Source organism: Schistocerca serialis, chromosome 3 (assembly GCF_023864345.2).
Source record: "Schistocerca serialis cubense isolate TAMUIC-IGC-003099 chromosome 3, iqSchSeri2.2, whole genome shotgun sequence".
Lineage (NCBI taxonomy): Eukaryota > Metazoa > Arthropoda > Insecta > Orthoptera > Acrididae > Schistocerca > Schistocerca serialis.
Genome location: NC_064640.1, coordinates 578,237,268 through 578,256,593, shown reverse-complemented (window position 1 = coordinate 578,256,593; position 19,326 = coordinate 578,237,268). Strand labels below are relative to the sequence as shown.

The window sequence follows — 19,326 nt, the reverse complement described above, 5'->3', positions numbered from 1 at the left end:
TATAAAATGATCAATTAACCTTACATACACAGCCTTTTCGATAACTTTTGCAAACACTGATGGCATAGAAATAGGTCTAAAATTATCTACATTATCCCTTTCTCCCTTTTTATAAAGCGGCTTTACTACTGAGTACTTTAATTGCTCAGGAAACGGACCATTCCTAAAGGAAAAATTACAAATATGGCTAAATACAGGTCTAACATGTGCAGCACAGTACTTTAATATTCTACTAGACACTCCATCATAACCATGAGAGTCCTTAGTCTTCAGTGATTTAATTGTTGACTCAATCTCCCTCTTGTCTGTATCACAGAGGAGTATTTCAGGTGTCAATCTCGGAAAGACATTTGCTAAGAAATTTATATGATTTCCTGTAGAAACTAAATTTTTATTTAATTCACCAGCAATGCTCAGAAAATGGTTGTTAAATACTGTACATATATCTGATTTATTAGTAACAGAAATATTATTACTGCAAACTGACTTTATATCATCGACCTTGTGCTGCTGGCCAGACACTTCCTTCACAACTGACCATATGGCTTTAATTTTATCCTGTGAATTAGCTATTCTATTTGCATACCACATACTTTTTGCCTTGCTAATAACATTTTTAAGCACCTTACAATACTGTTTGTAATGGGCTACTGTAGCTAGATTGTGACTACTTCTAACATTTTGATATAATTCCCGCTTCGTTCTACATGATATCCTTATCCCAATAGTCAGCCAACCGAGCTGTCTATTAGTGCTAGTACCCTGTTTAGAATGTTCTAATGGAAAGCAACTCTCAAAGAGTGTGAGAAATGTGTTATGGAAAGCATTGTATTTATCATCTATATTATCGGCACTATAAACATCTTGCCACTCTTGTTCCTTGACAAGTTTTGAAAGACTCTCTATTGCTGTTGGATTAACTTTCCTACGTAGTTTGTAATTAAATACGGCATTGGTTAGAGTACAAAAACCTTTTAGTGTTAAAATTTGTGCATCATGGTCTGAAAGGCCAATCACCCTTTTACTAACGGAGTGCCCATCTAGCAATGAAGAATGAATAAAGATATTGTCTATGACTGTGCTACGGTTCCCCTGCACCCTAGTTGGAAAAAACACAGTTTGCATCAGATCATAGGAATTTAGGAGATCTACCAACATCCTTTTCCTTGCACAATCATGTACAAAATTAATATTGAAGTCACCACATATAACTACTTTCTGGTACTTCCTACAAAGTGAATCAAGAACCCTCGCTAGCTTAAGCAAAAATGATCTGAAGTCAGAGGTAGGGGACCTATAAACAACAGCAATTAGAAGTTTAGTTTCACTAAATTCAACTAATGCTGCACAACTTTCAAATATCTGTTCAGTGCAGTGTCGTGATATGTCTATGGACTCAAATGAAATACTGTTTCTTACATACAGAGCCACTCCCCCACCCCGCAAGGAACTCCTTGAGAAACAGCCAGCTAATCTGTAGCCTGGTAAAGGAAGCCTCTGAATTGTCAAATTATTTAAGTGGTGCTCTGATATACCAATAATTTCAGAGTTAACATCTTCATACTGACTTTGTGAAACACAGCAATATGTGGATGCTTTGTAAAAAAATGAAACTGGAACACCCAGGAATGTTGACAGACGGTATCATTCTGTTACAAAATAATGACCACCCACATTTTGACAAGTTTGTTTCAGCTACACTGCAGATGTTCTGCTGGGAAGCTCTTACACATCTTTCATACAGACTCAATCTCTCTCCATACAATTTCTGTATTTTTGGAGCCCTGAAGAAAGACACTCATAGCCACCATTTTGCCTCAGATGAAGAGGTGCACACCTGGTTACAATCATTCTGTAGGCAACTGCAAACATTTTTCCATTAAGTCGTTGGCCATCTTACCTCACAGTCAGATAAATGTATGAACATTTATGGTGATTACTTTTGAAATAACAAACAGTTTACTTACTTTTTCCATGTGTCTTGTTTTCATTTGACTGTCCCTTATATATGCCTCCTGATACTAAGAGGTGACCAGGCTCAGTCAAGTTGTACTCGCGTGTTTTTTAAAAACAATACATGTTTAAAAAGATGAATGATGAAGTTTGAAAAGATGAACTGTGCTTCCTCTGTATGGTGAATGGTTGTCTTCAATCATATAATTTATTTGTTTCACGTGTAATAGAGCAGTTTCATAATACAGTGTTTTAATACAGGATAAAACACATTGTACATAGAATAAATTTGTAATCTTGTCTTGCAGTAATAAAAAATGAAAGTAATGAAATGTATACTAGAGTTATCGCCATAATTAGATGCGCTTTTTGGCTTTATATCAGTATTCTGTTGATGACTTTCTGATTAATAGCAGTGATGTTGTCTCATCTCTGACCACTGATTACAAATTTCTCTTCGTGTAAACAAGCTACAATTAGGACTTCATGAATATTCATCATTGTTCCATTAAGACAGTTGTCTGAGATAGAAATATTTTCCATAAGGATGGCAATGTGTCATGAGCATGTGGAACACAACAGTGACTCAGCTGCAGAAAACATGCCCAATAGAAATTTCATACGATTTTGGCATTAGTGTACTAATTCAATATTGGAATTTTCAATTTACAGAAAGGTGTTACATACCTTTTATGGTGCATATCACAGTGATCATAGTGCAATATTATCTCAGATGACTTCATGCAAACTGTAAACGCGAAGAAGAAATTACTCTAAACTAATCCACTCCAGTACTTCTGCAACAACCATTGATCAGATTTTTATAAATAAAGGTAAACATACAAGTTGTAAATAATGGATTTGGTGATCACTGTACCCAGATTCGAACAGTAACTATTCCCAAAGACATAAAAAATTATAGCTAGTATCAGGAAATTCAGTGATGAAAATGTAGATTACTTTTGGTCTCTCCTGAGAAAAGCAAACTGGACTGATCTTCACAGTTCAAAGAATACTGGTGATAAGTCTAGTAAATCTACATCTACATCTACAAGATTACTCTACAATTCACATTTAAGTGCTTGGCAGAGGGTTCATCGAACCACAATCATACTATCTCTCTACCATTCCACTCCCAAACAGCGCGCGGGAAAAACACCTAAACCTTTCTGTTCGAGCTCTGATTTCCCTTATTTTATTTTGATGATCATTCTTACCTATGTAGGTCCGGCTCAACAAAATATTTTCGCATTCAGAAAAGAAAGTTGGTGACTGATCACCTCACACTTTTCATTATTTAGCATCAACTGCCACCTGCCACACCATACAGTAATCTTTTCTAAATCGCTTTGCAACTGATACTGGTCTTCGGGTGACCTTACTAGATGGTAAATTACAGCATCATCTGCGAACAGCCCAAGAGAACTGCTCAGATTGTCACCCAGGTCATTTATATAGACCAGGAACAGCAGAGGTCCCAGGACGCTTCCCTGGGGAACACCTGATATCACTTCAGTTTTACTCGATGATTTGCCGTCTATTACTATGAACTGTGACCTTCCTGACAGGAAATCATGAATCCAGTCGCACAACTAGGACGATACCCCATAGGCCTGCAGCGTGATTAGAAGTCGCTTGTGAGGAACGGTGTCAAAAGCTTTCCGGAAATCTAGAAATATGGAATCAACTTGAGATCCCCTGTTGATAGCGGCCATTACTTCGTGCGAATAAAGAGCTAGCTGCGTTGCACAAGAACGATGTTTTCTGAAACCATGCTGGTTACGTATCAATAGATCGTTCCCTTCGAGGTGATTCATAATGTTTGAATACAGTATATGCTCCAAAACCCTACTGCGAACCGACGTCAATGATATAGGTCTGTAGTTTGATGGATTACTCCTACTACCCTTCTTAAACAATGGTGCGACCTGCACAATTTTCCAATCTGTAGGTACAGATCTGTCGGTGAGCGAGTGGTTGTATATGATTGCTAAGTAGGGAAATTCTAGAAAAAATACAGTGACAGTTCCCGCACTATATAGAAACTCCAACCTGCAACATCAGTTTTTAACAATGATGGGAAAAAATGTCTCAATCGTTGAGTGAGACAAAAGTTTTTGATATACATATTCAAGAAAATGTGAAATGGGAAGTGCACCTGAATAAACTAAATAAAAAGTTTAATACAGTTATATGCTGTAACAATAGGCTTGCAAAATACAAGCATTGCATCAGTGGTTGGAATGTAGTATGGTAGGGTCCAGACACTACTGAAGTTCGCAATTATCTTTCAGAGGAACACCATAAGTAGCAAAAAGACATTTACACTATAGAAAAAGATTGTCAGAATAATAAAACGTGCTAAAATACAGAGATTCCTGTAGACCAATATTTAAAGGTCTTGATATACTTTAATCTACTGAGTATAGACTGGAACATCCAGGGATTCATTGCAGGAGGTACAAACAACTTGCAAAGTACACATGAATACATTCTCAGAAAACTGTCTTCAGCAGCTAGTTAGACAGCCCACATGCAACGGAAATATCTTAAACCTTGTAGCTACAAACAGGCCGGACCTTATTAATAGCATCAGTACAGAGATAGGTATTAGTGATTATGATGTCTCTCCATAGCGACTATGTTTACAAAAGTTAGTAAGTCCATCAGGGCAGCTAAGAAAGTGTTTCTGCTAGAAAGAGTCGATAAGCAGTTGCTAGCATCACACTTGGACAAGATACATCTACATCTATACTCTGCAAACCTCCTTGAAGTGCACAGCAGAGGGTACGTTTCATTGTAGGAGGTATTAGGGTTTCTTCTCGTTCCATTCAGGTATGGAGCGTGGGAAGATTGATTGTTTGAATGCCTCTGTGCATGCGGTAATTGTACTAATCTAATCCTCATGACCCCTATGTTAGTGATACACAGGGGATTGTAGTATATTTCTAGAGTCATCATGTAAAGCTGGTTCCTGAACTTCATTAATAGACTTCCTCAGAATAGTTTGTCTATTTTCAAGAGTCATCAAGTTCAATTCCTTCCTTCAGTCTGTGACACTCTCCCAGGGATCAAACAAAGCTGTTACCATTTGTGCTAGCCTTCTCTGTATATCCCCTGTAAGTCCTATTTGGTACAGGTCCCACACACTTGAGCAATATTGTAGAATGGGTCGCACGAGTGATTTGTAAGCAACCTCTTTTGTAGACTGATTGTAATTCTCCAGTATTCTACCAATAAACCAAAGTGTACCAACTGGATTACCCATGACAGCCCATGTGATCATTTCATTTCATATCCCTAAAACGTGATACACCCAGGTATTTGTATGAGTAGGCTGATTCCAACAGTGACTCATTGATAGTATAGTCATAGGATACTACATTTTTCTGTTTTGTGAAGTGCACAATTTTACATTTTGGAACATTTAAAGCAAGTTACCAATCTTTGCGCCACTTTGAAATCTTATCAAGATCTGACTGAATACCTATGCAGCTTCTTTAAGACATTATTTCAATATAGATAATGGCATCATCTGCAAAAAGTCGGAGGGTACTATTAATATTGTCCCTAAGGTATGAACAGCAAGAGTCCCAAAACACTTCCCTGGTCTCAACCTATTTCCCTGGGGCACACCTGAACTTACTTCCACATCTGATGATGACACTCTATCCAAGACAACAAACTGCAACCTCCCTACCAAAAAGTCCTCAGTTCAGTCACAAATTTCACGTGATAACTTGATACCCTATATGATTGTACTTTTGACAATAAGCATAGGTGTGTCATTGAGTCAAATGCTTTTTGGAAATCAATAAAAACTGTATCTACCTGACTGCATAGATCCAAAGCATCCATAAAGAATGCCACATGTAGAACACATGTGTGACCCATTCTTGAGTACTGCTGGGGTGTTTAGGGTCACTACCAGATCAGATTACAGGAAGACATCAAAGCAAGTCAGAGGTTAAATTTAAGTATTAACTGTGTTTTTCTTACTTGTCACTTCTTTTTCCATGTGTTTTAGCCGTTAGGAAGCTTTAATTTTTGAGTACTAGTAACAGTGTTCCATAGAATTTGTGTTTGTTTTGAATACAGTCCAGAGACACTTAGTGCTTATTTTCATTGTTTCCAACAAGAAGTATCTAGTAACCACAGTTTAGTCAACTATCAGCTGCCTTTAGTGAATTAGCAGTCTAGTTAAAAGTTGATTATTGAATTCTCTACAGTAAATTGTTGGTTTCTTAGGATGGATAGGATGTGTGACTGCTGTGTATGGATGCAGGAAGAGCTGGCCACTGTTTGTGAACAGCTGAATGTGCTTATGGCCGCAGTCAGCCATCTTCAGGCTGCTGCCTTGGAGTGTAGCGGCAGTAGGGAGTTTGGTGCATCGCATAGTACACCCCAGGTGTTACATGCTTCACCCATGGTCCCTGCTGTCGAGACATCTTCATGGGTACCGGGCGCGGATGGGCCCAAGGGGACTGGCGGGTTCAACAGCGTTCGCATTGCACGAAACGGAGAAACGGAGGGTCAGTGTGGAAGCTGACCATGTGGCATTGCCCACTCTGCCTGTGAGTAGACAGGTGGTTGCTCCTTCAGCAAGGTCTGAGCAGGCACACGAGGGTAGGGGTTTATTAGTGACTGGGAGCTCCAATGTTAGGCAGGTGATGGAGCCCCTTAGGGAAATAGCAGAAGGGTCGGGGAAGAAGGCCAGTGTTCACTCTGTCTGCTTGCCAGGGGGTGTCATCCAAGATGCGGAGGAGGCCCTGCCGGCGGCGATAGAGAGCACTGGGTGCACCCAACTGCAAATTGTTGCTCATATCGGCACCAATGACTCCTGCTGTCTGGGTTCAGAGGTCATCCTCAGTTCATACAGGTGGTTGGTTGAGTTGTTGAAGGCGGAAAGCTTCACTCGTGGGGTGGAATGTGAGCAGACTATTTGTAGTGTCATTCACAGAACCGATCGCGGTCCTCTGGTTTGGAGCCACGTGAAAGGCTTAAACCAGAGGCTCACATGATTCTGTGGAGATCTGGGGTACAAATTTCTTGACCTCTGCTATTGGGTGGAGAAATGTAGGGTCCCTCCGAATAGGAACACGCAGGAAGCAGTTACAAGGGTAGCGGAGTATGTGTGGAGTGCCTATGTGGGTTTTTTAGGTTGGAGAATTTCCTCCCTAGGCCTGACAAGACACCTCCTGAGATGCAACAAGGTAGCAGTAGGCAAAACGCAACAGGGAATGACAATATTAATGTGGTAATAGTAAACTGCAGCAGTGTCTATAGAAAGGTCCCAGAACTGCTCTCATTAATAAATGATCACAATGTCCACATAGTACTAGGGACGGAAAATTGGCTGAAACTAGTTGTTATAGTTTTGGGTGGAGATTATAATTTACCAGATATAGACTGGGAGACTCAAACATTTATAACTGGTGGCAGGGACAAAGAAGCCTTTGAAAATTTTTTAAGTGCATTATAAGAAAACTACCTTGAGAAGTTGAACAGAGAACTGACTCGTGGCAATAACATATTAGACCTACAAACAGACCCAAACTATTTGAAACAGTTAACACAGAACAGGGAATCAGCGATCATAAAGCGGTTACAGAATCGGTGATTTCAGCCGTAAATAGAAATATTATAAAAGTTAGGAAGATATTTCTGTTTAGCAAAAGTGACAAAAAGCAGATTTCAAAGTACTTGATGGCTCAACACAAAAGTTTTATATCAAGTACAGATAGTGTTGAGGATCAGTGGACAAAGTTCAGAACCATCGTACAATATGCATTAGATAAGTATGTGCCAAGCCAGATCGTAAGAGATGGAAAAGAGCCACTGTGGTACAACAACTGAATTAGAAAACTGCTATGGAAGCAAAGCAAACTTCACAGCAAACATAAACATAGCCAAAGCCTTGCAGACAAACAAAAATTACACTAAGCGAAATGTAGTGTGAGGAGGGCTATGTGAGAGGCATTCAACGAATTCAAAAGTAAAGTTCTATGTACTGACTTGGCAGAAAACCCTAAAAGATTTTACTCTTATGTCAAAGGGGTAGGTGGATCAAAACAAAATGTCCAGACACTCGGTGACCAAAATGGTACTGAAACAGAGGATGGCTACTGGTGATGCAAAATCCCGAAGATTGGCTAAAATTTACAGAGGCGCGAAATTTGGCACGGACTTCAATGCGAGATGCCTTTAATAGGTTCCACAATGAGACATTGTCTCGAAATTTGGTAGAAAATCCGAAGAAATTCTGGTCGTATGTGAAGTACACAAGCGGCAAGACACAGTCAATACCTTTGCTGTGCAGTGCCGATGGTACTGCTACCGACGACTGTACCGCTAAAGCGGAGTTATTGAACGCAGTTTTCCGAAATTCCTTCACCAGGGAAGACAAATGGAATATTCCAAAATTTGAAACAGGAACAGCTGCTCGCATGAGTTTCTTAGAAGTTGATACCTTAGGGGTTGCTAAGCAACTCAAATTGCTTGATACGGGCAAGTCTTCAGGTCCAGATTGTATACCGGTTAGGTTCCTTTCAAATTATGCTGATACAATAGCTCCCTACTTAGCAATCATATACAACCGCTCGCTCACCAATAGATCTGTACCTACAGATTGGAAAATTGTGCAGGTCGCATCATTGTTTAAGAAGGGTAGTAGGAGTAATCCATCAAACTACAGACCTATATCATTGACGTCGGTTTGCAGTAGGGTTTTGGAGCATATACTGTATTCAAACATTATGAATCACCTCGAAGGGAACGATCTATTGATACGTAATCAGCATGGTTTCAGAAAACATCGTTCTTGTGCAACGCAGCTAGCTCTTTATTCGCACGAAGTAATGGCCGCTATCAACAGGGGATCTCAAGTTGATTCCGTATTTCTAGATTTCCGGAAAGCTTTTGACACCATTCCTCACAAGCGACTTCTAATCACGCTGCAGGCCTATGGGGTATCGTCCCAGTTGTGTGACTGGATTCATGATTTCCTTTCAGGAAGGTCGCAGTTCGTAATAATAGACGGCAAATCATCGAGTAAAACTGAAGTGATATCAGGTGTTCCCCAGGGATGCATCATGGGACCTCTGCTGTTCCTGGTCTATATAAATGACCTGGGTGACAATCTGAGCAGTTCTCTTAGGTTGTTCGCAGATGATGCTGTAATTTACCGTCTAGTAGGGTCATCTTAAGACCAGTATCAGTTGCAAAGCAGTTTAGAAAAGATTGCTGTATGGTGTGGCAGGTGGCAGTTGATGCTAAATAACAAAAAGTGTGAGTTGATCCACATGAGTTCCAAAAGAAATCTGTTGGAATTCGATTACTCGATAAATAGTACAATTCTCAAGGCTGTCAATTCAACTAAGTACCTGGGTGTTAAAATTACGAACAACTTCAGTTGGAAAGACCACATAGATAATATCGTGAGGAAGGCGAGCCAAAGGTTGCGTTTCATTGGCAGGACACTTAGAAGATGCAACAAGTCCACTAAAGAGACAGCTTACACTACACTCGTTCGTTCTCTGTTAGAATATTGCTGCGTGGTGTGGGATCCTTACCAGGTGGGATTGACGGAGGACATTGAAAGGGTGCAAAAAAGGGCAGCTCGTTTTGTATTATTGCGTAATAGGGGAGAGAGTGTGGCAGATATGATACGCGAGTTGGGATGGAAGTCATTAAAGCAAAGATGTTTTTTGTCGCGGCGAGATCTATTTACAAATTTCAGTCACCAACTTTCTCTTCCGAATGCGAAAATATTTTGTTGAGCCCGACCTACATATGTAGGAATGATCATCAAAATAAAATAAGAGAAATCGGAGCACGAACAGAAAGGTTTAGGTGTTCGTTTTTCCCGCGCGCTGTTTGGGAGTGGAATGGTAGAGAGATAGTATGATTGTGGTTCGATGAATCCTCTGCCAAGCACTTAAATGTGAATTGTAGAGTAGTCATGTAGATGTGGATGTAGATGACAGACTAAAGGCCGAAATACTAAATGTCTTTTTCCAAAGCTGTTTCACAGAGGAAGACTGCACTGTAGTTCTTTCTCTAGATTGTTGCACAGATGACATAATGGTAGATATTGAAATGATGACAGAGTGATAGAACAACAATTAAAATCGCTCTAAAGAGGAAAGGCCGCTGGACCTGATGGGATACCAGGTCGATTTTACACAGAGTACACGAAGGAACTTGCCCCCCTTCTTGCAGCGGTGTACCGTAGGTCTCTAGAAGAGCGCTGCATTCCAAAAGATTGTAAAAGGGCACAGGTCATCCCCATTTTCGAGAAGGGATGTCGAACAGATGTGCAGAAATATAGATCTAAAATTGCTAAAGTCGATCAGTTGTAGATTTTTGGAACACATATTATGTTTGAGTATAATGACTCTTCTGGAGACTAGAAATCTACTTTGTAGGAATCAGCATGGGTTTCAAAAAACATGATCATGGGAAACCCAACTCATGCTATTCATCCACAAAACTCAGAGGGCCATAGACACAGGTTCCCAGGTAGATGCTATGTTTCTTGACTTCTGCAAGGTATTTGATACAGTTCCCCACAGTCGTTTAATGAACAAAGTAAGAGCATATGGACTATCAGACAAATTGTGTGACTGGATTGAAGAGTTCCTAGATAACAGGATGCAGCATGTCATTCTCAATGGAGAGAAGTCTTTCGAAGTAAGAGTAATTTCAGGTGTGCCACAGGAGAGTGTTGTAGGACAGTTGCTTTTCACAATATATATAAATTACCTTGTGCATAACATCGGAAGTTCACTGAGGCTTTTTGCAGATGATGCTGTAGTATATCGATAGGTTGTAACAATGGAAAATTGTACTGAAATGCAGGAGGATCTGCAATGATTTGATGCATGGTGCAGAGAATGGCAATAGAATCTCAATGTAGACAAGTGTAATGTGCTGCGAATACATAGAAAGAAAGATCCTTTATAATTTAGCTACAGTATAGCAGGTCAACAACTGGAAGCAGTTAATTCTATAAATTATCTGGGAGTAGGCAGTAGGAGTGATTTAAAATGGAATGGCTATATAAAATTAATCGTCGGTAAAGCAGATGCCAAACTGAGATTCATTGGAAGAATCCTAATAAGGAAATGCAGTCCAAAAACAAGGGAAGTAGGTTACAGTACACTTGTTCGCCCAGTGCTTGAATACTGCTGACCGGTGTGGGATCTGTACCAGATAGGGTTGAAAGAAGAGATAGAGAAAATCCAACGGAAAGCAGCACGCTTCGTTACAGCATCATTTAGTAATCACAAAAGCATTACGGAGATGATAGATAAACTCCAGTGGAAGACTCTGCAAGAGAGATGCTCAGTAGCTCGGTACGGGCTTCTGTTGAAGTTTCGAGAACATAACTTCACCGAGGAGTCGAGCAGTATATTGCTCCCTCCTACGTATATCTCGCCATGATGATAAAATCGGAGACATTGGAGCCCATACAGCTGCATACTGACAATCTTTCTTTCCACGAACAATATGAGACTGGAATTGAAGGGAGAACCGACAGAGGTACTCAAGGTACCCTCCGCCACACACCGTTAGGTGGCTTGCGGAGTATGGATGTATATGTAGATGTAGATGTAGAGGTGTGCTGCTAGATCTGTTACCTATAGATTTGAACAACACACAAGTATTACAGGGATGCTCCAAGAACTGAAATGGGAATCCCTGGAGGGTAGGCGACATTGTTTTTGAGGAACACTATTGAGAAAAATTTTGAGAACAGGCATTTGAAGATGACTGCAGAGCATTTCTACTGCTGGCAACATACATTTCGTGTAAGGCTCACCAAGATAAGATATGAAAAATGGTGCCTTTTGATTGGAACAGGAAAGGAAGTGACGTGTAGTGGTACAGGGTACCCACTGCCAATCGCCGTATGGTGCATTGTGGAGTACATATGCAGATGTAGATACAGAAATTAAAATAAAAAAACAGACTGAGAGAAATTTATGCTGCTCCTGGTTTGTTTATACATCTGTGAAGCACTAAGCATCACAATAGCTAGCATCGTAAATGAAGAAAATATCTTAAAGCGTAACTGTGATTTTTACTGTAGTGATATAGAAGCATAACCTACATGTCAACACAGTACACATGACATCCTGTTTGAAATAGCAAGTTAGGAGTGCAGCTGAAAGAGTACTTGCTTGACCTCTTCTTCTAGTCTGCTTCTCAGTTTGTGGAGCACCATGAAAATCAGTATAATTGGTGAAATATCATACTATTCTTTCAATTGTCTTATTTGTTTTTATAAATTGGTTACCAGTATGCAACATGTATTGAATTATTTTTCAAAATCATAGTATATGTAAATAATATTTATTAGGTCAAACATTACTTGTATTTTACCTTAAGTGCAAGCTATGTACTAAATCATGATTTACATGGCCAATAAAGAAATAAAATAATAGTACAAATCACCAACTGATAAATCAAAATAGTGCAGCAATTCAGACACCTGACTAACGTTTGGGAGGAATATGGTTCAGGTTAACAACCAGATTCAGGTTTTAGATGGTTCATCTAAGTCAGTGAAGGCATATTCTTTGTTAGGTCCTGTGAAATACACCAGATGGCAATTTCCTTCCACATACGTATCCTGTCTGAGATTGTACTTAATCTCAGTCAACCTTGTCATCAGTGGATCATTAAACCCTAAACTACTTTCTCTGTAGACTGGGCTATTTAGAAATGACTTGCAACCAATCATTGCAATTCTGTCAATACCTCTCTCTACTTTCCACATACATTATCCTGCACACTTTCCTGGATCAGTAATCATGACAGAGAGGCTATAGTAGTAAAAAAGCATAGTCAAAGACTTAAGGTTTTTTTCCAGAATGAGGTTTTTTACCCTCCAGCATGGCAATGGTCCAGATTACAGTTCATCACTTGTCCTAGAGTTTGTGTATCAGGAAGTTTAATATTACGTGTTAAAGGAAGATCCAAAACTGGAATTGTATAAAATGTATGAATGTAGTGTCATTTCTTCCAAAGAAATCAATTCTGCTACCAGTCACTTTATGAATGTTGTTTTATTTTGATGATTGTGGCACATTTTCCGAATATCTTCTGGTCTTCAGGGGCTTGTTGTTATACACTGAAGTGCCAAAGAAACTCATATAGGCAAGTGTGTTCAAATACAGAGATATGTAAACAGGCAGAGTATGGTGCTGCAGTCAGCAATACCTACATGACAACAAGTGTCTGGCGCAGTTGTTAGAGATTGGTTACTGCTGCTGGAATGGCAAGTTATCAAGATTTAAGTGAGTTTGAACATGGTGTTGTAGTTGGTGCAAGAGCGATGGGACACAGTATCTCCGAGGTAGTGATGTAGTGGGGATTTTCTCATATGACCATTTCATCATAAATCAGAATATCAGGAATCTGCTAAAACATCAAATCTCCAACATCACTGTGGCCAGAAAAAGGTCGTGCAAGAATGGGATCAATGACAACTGAACAGAATCATTCAGTGTGACAGAAGTGCAAGCCTTCTACAAATTACTGCAGATTTCAGTGTTAGGCCATCAACAAGCTTCAAGAAAACATCACTGATGTGGGCTTTTGGGACCAAAAACCCACTCGTGTACCTTTGATGACTGCATGACAAAAAGCTTTACATCTTGCCTGGGCCCGTCAACACCAACATTGGACTGTTGATAACTGGCAACATGTTGCCTGGTTGGATGAGTCTCATTTCAAATTGTATTAAGTGGATGGTTGTGTATGGATGTGGAGAGAACCTCATGAACCCCCGGACTGTTCAAGCTGGTGGAGGCTCTGTGATGGTGTCGTGTATGCAGTTGGAGTGAAATGGGACCCCTGATATGGCTCTGACAGGTGACATGTATGCAAGCATCTTGTCTGATCACCTGCATCCATTCATGTCGATTGTGCGTTCCAACAGGCTTTGGCAATTCCAGCAGGACAGCGCAACCCCCTACACATCCAAAATTGCTACAGAGTGGTTGCAGGGATACTATTCTGGGTTTAAACACTTTTGCTGGCAGCCAGACATGAACTTTATTGAGCATATCTGGGATGCCTTGCAACATGCTGTTGAGAAGAGATCTCCACCCCCCTCGTACTCTTATGGATTTATGGACAGCCCTGCAGGATTCATGGTGTCAGTTCCCTCCATCACTACTTCAGACATTAGTTGAGTCCATGCCATGTCATGTTGTGGCATTTCTGTATTCACACGGGTGCCCTACATGATATTGGGCAGGTAAACAATTTTTTTTGGCTCATCAGTGTATATTTGTACATATGGTCATCTAGTTGTGTATTATTCCTAAGTGAGGTGATAATTTTATGTTTTGGTTTCTCAGGTTTATTTTTCTCTTTATAGAAGAAAGAAAAAAGATGAAACTAAATTTAAAATGTAGTATTTTGCTTGTAGTAACACACAACTAGATAATCAGATATAAGAATACCCAGGAATAAGCACCTGAAAATGAGATAAATTCTCAGATAGTGTCATACTTGTAAAAATAAAGCAACATTCATAAAAGACTGGTAGCAGAAAATTATTCCTTTTGAAAAAATAAACTCATATTCATACAGCTGCATGAATTTCCGTAACAGTTGTGTAATGGACAAAGTACAATTAAAATCTATGAAACTGTCCATTAAATAGAATGCATAACTTTCAAATGAAACTTAACTTGCACAGATTGGTGTGTTCATGAAAACACCGATCAGTGCACCAAGCAGGAGCAAGGTGTAATCAGACCATTCATGGATTGAGCTATAAGAACGTGGAGGAAGAAACAGAACATTTAAAAGTTTCATATAGTCAAAATGGCTACTCTAATGCAGAGATAAATAGAGCATGGCCCTCTGGTACTAATGGTGAGAAACAAAAAGCAATAGAAAATCTCTTTTTGTGCACACCGATAATTAGCATTAGCATAATTTTTAGAAAATGTTGTGTGTATGCAAACTATCAGAATTATGGAAAAAAGAACATGAATATTTTAATTCTTCAAAAGCCTGTGTTCTCTGCCAGCTACAGCATAAATATACAGAATCTCTCACACTTTTGTCAAATGTACATTAGAATGACAGAAGGAAGGAACAAGACACTGGACAAAGAACATAATCAACTGTTGTTGAGACAATACTTATAAAGTGACAGATCTTGTGTTGGTGCCAGTGGACCATCTGATACCACAATTTAAACTAAAGTTTTGTGTATGTTTAATCATCACTACAGTATGGTCTGTAGAACTTCCTATATATGAAAACAACTTCAACATGAAAAGAGGACTAAAATTATGGGTATTGGTGTCAAATAAACCAAATACAACAAACTGATTTGTTGTGTAGTCTCCATGACCCAGAGGAGCTTTCCAATGTTCAGCTGACATCATAATGTAGGCCATTGTGTGGACACAGTGTGTCCATCTATTCAGTTGCTACCAGTAAATCTTTCCAAGTATACATTTTGTGAAGTGATTGGGTGATTTAAACGTCACTCTGATGTCAATCTGTTGTAGAATTTTAGAACATGTTTTTTGCTCACATATCATGTCGTTTCTGGAAACCCAGAATCTACTCTGTAGGAATCAACATGGATTCCGGAAACAGCGATCGTGTGAGACCCAACACGCTTAATTTGTTCATGAGACCCAGAAAATATTAGATACAGGCTCCCAGGTAGATGCTATTTTCCTTGACTTCCCGAAGGCGTTTGATACAGTTCCACACTGTCGGCTGATAAACAGAGTAAGAGCCTACGGAATATCAGACCAGCTGTGTGGCTGGATTGAAGAGTTTTTAGCAAACAGAACACAGCATGTTGTTATCAATGGAGAGACGTCTACAGACGTTAAAGTAACCTCTGGCGTGCCACAGGGGAGTGTTATGGGACCATTGCTTTTCACAATATATATAAATGACCTAGTAGATAGTGTCGGAAGTTCCATGTGGCTTTTCACGGATGATGCTGTGGTATACAGAGAAGTTACAGCATTAGAAAATTGTAGCAAAACGCAGGAACATCTGCAGTGGATAGGCACTTGGTGCAGGGAGTGGCAACTGGCCCTTAACATAGACAAATGTAATGTATTGCGAATACATAGAAAGAAGGATCCTTTATTGTATGATTATATGATAGCGGAACAAACACTGGTAGCAGTTACTTCTGTAAAATATCTGGGAGTATGCGTGCGGAACGATTTGAAGTGGAATGATCATATAAAATTAATTGTTGGTAAGGTGGGTACCAGGTTGAGATTCATTGGGAGAGTCCTTAGAAAATGTAGTCCATCAACAAAGGAGGTGGCTTACAAAACACTCGTTCGGCCTATACTTGAGTATTGCTCATCAGTGTGGGATCCGTACCAGATCGGGTTGACGGAGGAGATAGAGAAGATCCAAAGAAGAGCGGCACGTTTCGTCACAGGGTTATTTGGTAACCGTGATAGCGTTACGGAGATGTTTAGCAAACTCAAGTGGCAGACTGTGCAAGAGAGGCGCTCTGCATCGTGGTGTAGCTTGCTGTCCAGGTTTCGAGAGGGTGCGTTTCTGGATGAGGTATTGAATATATTGCTTCCCCCTACTTATACCTCCCGAGGAGATCACAAATGTAAAATTAGAGAGATTCGAGCGCTCGCGGAGGCTTTCCGAAAGTTGTTCTTCCCGTGAACCATACGCGACTGGAACAGAAAAGGGAGGTAATGGCAGTGGCACGTAAAGTGCCCTCCGCCACGCACCATTGGGTGGCTTTCGGAGTATAAATGTAGATGTAGATGTAGAAATAAAGTCTAAAAGTTTTTATCATGAGGCGTTTTTGCATCATCTATTAAGTTTCATGCCATGTCCAGTACTTAGCACATTGCTATTGTATTTTAATGGTTCAGTAGGTGCTGATATTTGGGGAACAAGGAGCTTGTGGTACTTTGGTTAGCAAGATTTCTCTCTGTGTGTCTGATGATCTTCTGCCACACTCAAAGAGCACATGGATGCAAGTGAATCTCTGTGTTGATGAACTAGCCCCTCAAATGATTGCTACAGCATTTATCTTGGCTTGAATCACAGTCAAACACTACTACATTTCAAGATTTGATGGTTTTTCATGAAAAATAACAGTACTGAAAAATCGTACATGTTGGTGCCTGATTAAGGTGATTAATTAAACGTTAGGATATAGTCATCAGTTCATAAGGGTCAGGTCTCAAAATGTTGTTTAGTTACCTTGATTTAGATTCTTATTTGGATTTTTTAAAATTGGCTTTCACTATTTTCAATAACATGATAAAGATTGTAAGAAGAGCCATGCAGTGATTGACAATAATACACTTGCAGACAATTTCATTACTAGGGACACTGCACAGGTTCCATTTGCTTTCCTGCAGATATTGTGCCAGATGAGATAATGCTGATTTGTAGTTCATCTGCTGAGTAGTGTCTGAAACATCTTACTTCTGTCAGTATTATGCATTTCTAATTGAATGACATTTAATTTCATGTGTCTCTGGGGATATGGAACTGTGAAAGTTCTTCTGATTGTCTGGCTAAGTAATATTGTTGTTTTGCATTATGTTCAAAAAGTAAGTGGTTAAGTATGGTGGGGAAGAAAAGTCAGTGCTAATCGTGCTGCTGTAGAAACCGATGAATTAAAATCATTTAATGGAGCATACATTTAATTTAAGTTGCTAAATATTCCTTTATGTCCGATAATCTCACTCTAAGCATACGTTAAAGTTCATTACCACTGGAGGATGTTAGATAAGTGTGTCAGATTGATGTACAGTGAGCATTTATCATAAACAAATGTGACTATCTTATGTGGCACCTGTGTATAGACCATTAATTTGCGATCAACACACACACTGCGTTATTTTTAATATGATTGCTAACATATGAGAACTTTATTCATGGTTAAATTGTCTGTTATTCTTCTTGTTGTGTGTTAACATGATTTTTTATAAATATTAATCCCTTCTACAGCCTGTCTTCAATGATCTCTTTCCCAATGTAACTATAAGTTAAATTATTTTTGCAGTTCTTGCAATGCTGTATCTTCCATTATTTTCTAATCATTTTATTGTTACTAAACAGTGAGGGTGTAATCTTTTATACAATTAATATCAAACAAACAAATATTTATGTGAGATATTGCCTTTTTCTATTAGAAGCACTTAGACTAAAATAAAATTTTATGGTCATTTGCATTCCAACAAGCAAATACCATGACCCCTTTAAACCTACAGAGATGCTGTTCTATGTAATAGGATTGATTTTGAAGGTGTGTGTGTGTGTGTGTGTGTGTGTGTGTGTGTGTGTGTGTGTGTGTGGGTGGGTGTGGTTTTTTTGCAGAGTGCTTGCTTGCACAGAAGTATAGCAATCTTCCTTTTCATGTTTGTATTCAACACTGTAATTTGTATCTGTACATTAATGTTTTGTAGGATTAGATACAGTTATACTGAAAAACTGTTTTTGTGTGTGATATAATTTTCACTGTTTTATCAAAGCTCATTAATAGTTCAAGAAAAGTGATCTTACAACCAAATAAGTACTTCATAACTGTTTACTGGACTTTAAAATGAGAAGTAATTGATATTAGATATTTTATATGTAAACCAGAGTTACACACAGTGCATGAAACTTTTTTTAACAAACACACAGCTTGCATCAAGTCCACTACTAGTAATTAAATAAAGGAGAAGACATTTGTTATTTCTCTAACAAACCCTGCAATCTTTCTCTCTTCCTCTTAACAGTTTTCAGACAACCAAACAGGGCATTGTAGACCCTATGTTATCCATTTGGGGCCAACAGATGTTTGTTAATGAAGACACAGACCAGTAAGTCGACACACTACTACAGTATATACAGTCTACATCAAGTGAACAATTAAGAAAAGAAAAGAAAGTGAACTAAATCACACAGTAGGTTGAAATAGGGTAAACTGGGAAGTCAAAATTTTGTCCCTTGCTGCTTGGCTTACAAATTGTGATATAACTGAGATTTAGTGTCAGAAGACAATGTATTGTCAGAAGACAATGGGTGAATATTACGAACACAATATGCATGAATGAAACAGCATGTCACCATCTTTGGAAATGAAAATAAAGCATTGTAATAATCTTTGATGGATGATGAGTGGTAATTTATCCTCCACAACAAAGGCAAACAAAACTGTTTCAATTCTCAGAAATATAATAGCCATGTTTTATTGCTTAATATATAGTAGAGCACATAAGCAGTCAAGTCTCTATAGTTACAATACGACCTTATCAGAACAATTAGCTGTGGTGGTTAAGAGTGATTGTTAGTATCTAAAATACCATAATATAAACTCATTAAGAAATGACAAAATTAGAG

The 19,326-nt window shown here is 39.0% G+C and overlaps 1 protein-coding gene across 4 annotated transcripts in view; it reads left to right on the top strand.

Annotated features, from left to right (window-relative positions):
- The window catches only part of LOC126470469 (syntaxin-binding protein 5), a 1,027,167-nt gene that overhangs the window by 946,485 nt on the left and 61,356 nt on the right, over positions 1–19,326 (top strand). For 3 of the 4 annotated variants that reach the window (XR_007586213.1, XM_050098331.1, XM_050098329.1), the window contains exon 20: positions 18,723–18,806. The exons of the other annotated variant lie outside the window; for it this stretch is intronic. Coding sequence is in view for 2 of the 3 variants with exons in the window: in XM_050098331.1 (XP_049954288.1) it covers positions 18,723–18,806 (84 nt within the window). In the remaining variant the exon portion in view is untranslated. The remainder of the gene's footprint in view (positions 1–18,722; positions 18,807–19,326) is intronic. 4 annotated transcript variants of the gene reach the window in all.